General features: G+C 33.2%; 1 protein-coding gene across 4 annotated transcripts in view; it reads right to left on the bottom strand.

Annotated features, from left to right (window-relative positions):
* Positions 1 to 311: 311 nt before the first annotated feature.
* LOC119616276 (cadherin-86C) overlaps positions 312 to 6,704 on the bottom strand; it is a 90,116-nt gene continuing 83,723 nt past the window's right edge. For 2 of the 4 annotated variants that reach the window (XM_037972616.1, XM_037972617.1), the window contains exons 9-12: positions 6,513 to 6,661; positions 5,960 to 6,050; positions 3,829 to 4,046; positions 312 to 3,763 (exon numbers count right to left, since the gene is read on the bottom strand). In XM_037972616.1, coding sequence (XP_037828544.1) covers positions 949 to 3,763; positions 3,829 to 4,046; positions 5,960 to 6,050; positions 6,513 to 6,661 — 3,273 coding nt within the window. In that variant the 3' untranslated portion in view covers positions 312 to 948. The remainder of the gene's footprint in view (positions 3,764 to 3,828; positions 4,047 to 5,959; positions 6,051 to 6,512; positions 6,662 to 6,704) is intronic. The other 2 variants (XM_037972618.1, XR_005232520.1) reach the window with 2 other exon arrangements.

Here is a 6,704-nt window from a genome sequence, read left to right as displayed (position 1 = left end):
ATTTGTTATAATGAAGATTTTTTTTAGCAAAAAAAAAGGATTTTTTTGATAGAATTGTTTTTTTTTTATGGCATTCCTCACGAACACTGATTGGAAAATTTTTAGGAATTACATCCTTCCTGGACTTAGTTTTTGAATATGGAAAGATAAAACATTCAGTGAACACTTTTTTTCCAACAAACATTTTTCTTCCATGAAAATGAGCGCACAAAAAGCCTGATAGTGGTCTAGGTGTATTTCTTCGGATTTGCTGTAATATACATCATCTTTTCAACCTAACCTAATATAAAATATATTAAACCCAATTTTTAATATTCTCAAAATTCGTTTATTTAATATTTTTGTTCTAAACATTCAACCAAAGTTATGACTTTTTGAACTAAATCAAATCAATGTTTAATTGGCTATAGTTTTGAGTTATAAAGGAGATGGAGTAGGATTTGAGTATTATAGTTTATGTTTATGTTTATTTGTTTTGTTTTTTAATAGGTATGTATAAAATAATATGTTTATATATAAAGTTAATGGATATACATACAAGTATGGTATGAATGCATGTAAGTATGTATGTTTTAATATAATTACTTATATCGATTATATTTATTTATATACGAGCATTTAATAATTCTAAATAATTTACATCTATTTACAAAAACGGTGCTTTGAAACTAGTTGCATGAACATGACAATAAAATACCTAAAATATGTTTATTTACATACGATTGCTTATAAATAAATATCTAAATAATTAAGTAAGTTAAGTAGTAAGTATCTGTATAAGTATTTATGTAAGTATAGTAATGTATATTGAATGTACTTAGTAAATGCCAACAAAAGAAACAATTTCTAGTTAATTATGAATGTGTATGTAGAAGTACATGTGTATGTATATCACAATGATGTTCATTTATAACGTCTAATCCGCTAGAAGAGATGACAGCTATCGCTCTAATACTGTGGTGGAGATTCGCCGCCTGATGTTATTTTTTGAACTCGGCTGACATCGTCATAAGCAATGGAGAAAACGCTTTTCTTTTCGGCAATCGGATTTCGACGGCCCATGCTGTTGAGCAGGGAATTCATGGCAATACCTGAATCATGATCGTCCTCGAGTGTAGCAGCATTAAGTTGTTTCTGTACAGAAGTGGAGGAGGAATTGTGTGAGGTAGTGGGATGTGTGCCATTAGGATCCTCAATGTATAGATTAATTTTTGAGGAGGAGGATTTTGAAACTTTCACTTCGTTTTCTTTGATAGGGGATGGTTTCGGTTTTGGGACTTTTGCATTAGCATCTTTGTTGCCTGAGAAGGTTGGTGGTGTTTCGGGGTAGATATAGTGTGGCAGTTTGGACGGCGGTACGGGAACATCGGGAATATTTTCACGTTCAAAACGATGCTCTGAATGTTGTACTAAGGGGTGGTTGGTCTCCGTTTCAATACGAGGTTTGAGCTGTTTGTTCTTAACAATGTCTTCTTTAAGTAAACGATTTCCTTTGGGAGGAGATTTTCGTGGCGCTGGTTCAGGTTTAAATTTGGTTTCATCTTGGTTTGCAGTTGCTGCATCTACATGTTTAATATGAAGTCGAGTCTTTGAGACTTTCTTTTCAGGAGCATTGGAGTTAGGGGGCTTCTTACGAGCTGCCTGACTTCCTTTAGTTGATGATTCAGTAGAGGTTCGACCACTAACCGAAGGTTTTTTCTTATCATAGTACCATTCCATGTATTTGGGAATACTGCCCGCTCTAGCTCTTCCGTAGGAAGCTTCATCACGTTCCAACAAATCTGTTTCGCTTTGTGAAACTCGACTTTCGTGAATTTCCGTAGTAGTGATTTGTGTGCCAGTTTCACCATTTGATTGATATTTCGTTATGGAAACTCGACTTTTTGGAGGTTCTGAGACTGTTTGTTTCCTTTTTACGTTACGTTGTGAGGCGTTGCTGGCACGGGAGCTGTCGCTGCGCGATAAACGAGGTTTGGCTTCAGGCATAGCTTCACCTCGATGTTCCGAAGATGATCGTGAATTGGAACCATTGTTAGTTTTAACAATATTGGTTCCACTGCCACCCCCATCACTGACGTGAATTTCGAAACGGTGCTGTTGCGATGAATTTCTTCTTGAATCACTTCTGTTTCGATGTTGGTTACTTGGTGTGAAGGCGTTGCTTTTTATGACTATTTCGCCAGCATCAGAGTCGTTGGAGTAGTCAGCGTCAACATCGAGTTGCTGCTGGTATTCCTCGTCGTCTGATTGTTCATCGTAGTATTCTAGTTGCTCAACGCGAATTTTTCTTCGTTTTTGGTTGTCTTTTGCATCGTATGTTTCATCTAAGGAGTCAGATATTTCCATTAGTATGTCACGATTTAAGGGTTCTTTATGATGGGATGAATTGGTTTTTTGTTGCTTTTCTTCAGTTTTAAGACGTCTCAAAATACTGGCTTTTGTTTCGCCATTATTTCGTGGTGGCTTTTTTGGAGTTGGACGTTTTCGTGCTTTATAGTATTCCTCGTCATCTTCTTCCTTGATGGGTGTTCGAATTTTTCGTTTAACTTCTTCCACCATGACAATTCGTTTGCGCGGATGACTTCCATTGCGATACTTTCCTCGTCTTCGTGGCTTACGGCGTTTTATGCAATAAACAACCCCTTCAGGGCTGTTAGGAGAACTAAGTCGAATGTACTCGTAGTTTTCTTCTTCAGAACCAGAATCATCATTTTCACTTCGTGCTCTTCGCCTTACCGTTCGCCCTTGCGTACTTACTGACGTTCTATGTGAAAAGCCTTCATCCATCTCCGTTTGTGTACCAGCTTCACACTCGGTTTGAGTGGCTATTGCCATTGATTGGCCGGGCAGGCTCTGCGTTTCAAGCGCTACTTCGTGCTGAACATAACGAGTTTCTATCTTTTCCTTTTCCATTAGAATTTGTCGCAACAATTCATTTTGTTGCTTAAGAGAATTCTCTAGTTCTTGGGTTAATGATTGATTCGACGTCGCCGGCTGCATCTGGTTGGGAAAACCATCAACTTGCAAAGTACTAATTGCACCCTGGGCTGGTTGGGTATGAATTACTTTCACCTCCGGCTCTGTTTGGGAGTAGACAATACTATTTGGACCAGATTTTCCCAAAGGAAATGTATCACCTTTTAGAGTCGAGTTTTGTTGTATTTCATTTGGCATCGATTGGATGTAGGTCGCTCCTGGAACAATTTGATAATGTTCACGTATAATTTGTTTACCATCAGGTTGTTCTTCTATAAAACGGCGCATGAGAATCTCTTTTCCACAATTATCAACCATTAACAACTGCGGGTGTGAGAGGTTTGTACTCTTCAGTGGTACGTTAACGTAAATGTTATCGTCATCTGCCATACCAGTGGCTCCTCCAATCGCTCCTAAATCTCGATTCTTGTCTCGCGTCATTAATTGCAAGATTTCAACATTTCCATCTTTAATAAAAAACTCCCTTTTATTTTTAAGACTGCTTCGAGCAGTATTATAGTCAATATCACTTCCCCTATCGATTTCATGGCGACGCATGGAATCATCATCGATTTGATGTCTTTGAGCCATCTCTTCACTGTCATAACGTTTTCTTTGTTGGCGATTAACTTTACTGCGGCGAAATTGTTCCTGTTCCTCGTTATCTTCATCAACTAGTTCGCGTTCATCGATAACGTCTTCAATGTAGACATCACGATCATTAATAAGATTAGTTCTAGAATTATGAAAACTAAGATGAGTATCGTCTTTGGCTGTACGGGTATTTCTGTAAATAAAGAAAATTATTGTATTTCAGTTCGTGTGTACATCGATATGGAGATAGCAACTTACTTTATTTTAACTCTTCGATGATGCTCCTCGGCCGATCGTATGCGACGAGTTTCTTCAGAATGTGCTCTCGCTTCGCCTACGTCGGTCACATGAACTACGCCTAGGTTTTCGTCAAACTGTTGGCGGCCATTGTGGAACTCCCAACGGGTAGGCTTCGTTCGTGGATCGGTCGGTTTGTCCGCGGACCAGGCCTCGCGTCTTCCCATCCACTCGGCGACCTTGAAAGAATCAGTAGATTTTTCGATAAATTATCATTTTAGTTGTTTATCATTTGTTTAATATGTACAGATTATAAGCATGGAATTAAATTTATGCGTATAGTTATACATAGTTTTCATTATTCGGATAGCGAGATACTATATACATAAGGAGTTAAGAAATCGAAATGGAGTTTAAAGCGTTACCGTATGCCACATTTAGGACCATTATTATAACTTGTCAATATATGCTTATCGTATAGATAATAGATTATAATAATTAAGCTAAAAGAGACCGATAAGCCAACGGAAGATAGTCTTAATTTTAACTTTTAGCCTAAGGTTATGGAATTAAATGTTGCCATATTAATGTATCTGGCAACATATGAAGGAATAATAAATTTAAATTCAATGAAAACATATTGAAATGTGGAAAGTAGTTTAATTTTTTTTGTGTGATAATTATAATAATGAACATAAATAATGTTCACTTTTTAATATACTTTGGTTGAAGTTACTTTTTACCAAAGTACTCTTAATAGGTTAGTTATAATAGTGGGCCTTATTTATACCTTTAGATTTTTAATAGTGGAAACTGATTTTATTTTATATGCAGTCTTAGGAAAACTATTTAATTACAAGTTTTGTGGGCTTTTTCATTAAACGCTATTTATATTTCAATTTAAGAAAAAATTTATATAATTATAAATAAAATAAAAAATGTGTTTAGGTAATTTTTATTGAAATAGGAGTTAAATATTGTCAGTTTCCATACAAAAAATGTTTTAAATATTTTTATACTCTTGTTTATTTATGTTTGATTGAAAAATTCATAGGAAATGCATATACATAGATATCAATAAAATTTAACTTATTCACGGCCGATGACAATAATAAAATTTTGCAATATATATTTGAAAATTTTCACACAAATTTATAATAAATAAATAATTTTTTTACAAATTGTTGAAAAAAACTAATTTGGAAAACTTTAAAAAATTAGTATTGTAAACAAAAAATCTTGCTAGAGCATTTATAATTGATTGCTGTATGTATTTACGTTAAATCGGAAAATTTCCAGTCGATTTTTTAGCTTTAATGTAAAACTATAATTTTTTCCCAAACCTGAAAGAATTTCAATTGTTATCGTTACAACAGCATATCATAACTTTAAAACCAATTAAAAAAAATAATACAATTTGCCACAATAACAAACGAAATAGTTTTCCACAATATAGTATTTGTCATACCTGAAAGCCCTTTAACAATTTAACGGTCCTCGATTCAATTATAAAGATTTGCTTTGACATTTTATTAACAACGAGTTGCGATAGTAGAATGAGTAAATGTATTTTTTAAAACATTAAAAATATTTAAATTTTAAAATAAGACTAAAACTATAACTGAAGAGTGGTTAATCTAGTATTGTAGCAAAAGTGAGTGAGTGATGTTAATTTAATATTAATATTTTTGGCGGCACCTTTTTGCATTTCATTTTCACGGAAAATGAAATTCAAAAATCTGCGTTTTTTATTCTTTATGATATTTTTGATTGATAAATTGTTAATATTTCTAAAGCACATAACCAAAATTTAGCTAAAATAAAAAAGAACTAAAACAAAACCACTACTGTCATTCACAGCTTGCAAATAAGGAAATAAAAAATGAAAAACTTAAGAAAAATTGTGCAGTACAAAAAATTACGAAATATTTTGCTCATTTAAGCCAGTACGAAAAAAAAATATAAAAAAGTGAAGGAACCCATTGAAGCATTTACGATATTGTTCGATACATCTATTTTCTTTTTGCCACTACATATTACAAAGGTCATAAGTGAGTTTTTTTGTATTTGTTCTATATATAATTGTATACTGTATACTATAGGAAAGATTTGCAAAATTGCAAAAATTTGTTTAATTTTTGTCAAAATCTACCTGAACAGATTTTGTTTGTTTTCCATTTGCCATTTCCCTATGTACTAGATGAACATCGTCTTCAGTTCTACTGATATTAACTATTCTTTTGCTACAAGAGAAAAAGAAATAATTAGAATAGAATGAATGAAAGGATGGATGGATGAATGGGTGAATGATTGTATGTATGATGAGTCAATTCAATGGATATTTTGGATAAATAGTTGATAATGGGATCATTTGGGATTATGTATTATAAAATTGAGGATGATATACAGATGGTATGGATTGATTGGATAATGTTTAATATGGTGATGCTTCAATCATATTAACTATACCGAAGCTAAATATGTATGAATGATTTTTGCTAAAACTGATTAATTTATCGAGCAGTCATTCATTATGATAAAAAACGAGGTTTTTGTTTTTTGTATTTTTTTTTCAAATTAATCACTGAATAAAATTAAAATATTTGTCTCAAATTTTTAATTGATATGACTGCTTGATGGTTTCAATTAGGTATTATTATAGATAGAGGAATAAGTATAATAAAATAAGTATATAAAATACATACCTAGTAGCGCCATACAGAGGACACCAGGAACATATACAGCACAATAGTAGTATCAGTATAGTCAAGGCCACTAATGTGGCAAGTAGTATTAGTAACCAAAATAAGAGTTTATTTTCAGCTTTATATAGAGTCTGCAATGGGGTAAGATCCTGTTTTTAAAATTTATGGGATTTAAGAAACTGTAACTGAAAA

Source organism: Lucilia sericata, unplaced genomic scaffold, assembly GCF_015586225.1.
Source record: "Lucilia sericata isolate MDLA Ls3-8-SP2 unplaced genomic scaffold, ASM1558622v1 Contig000064F_arrow, whole genome shotgun sequence".
In the NCBI taxonomy this organism is placed as follows: Eukaryota; Metazoa; Arthropoda; class Insecta; order Diptera; family Calliphoridae; genus Lucilia; species Lucilia sericata.
Note: the sequence above shows the minus strand (reverse complement) of the source record. Positions and strands in the feature narration are given on the sequence as shown.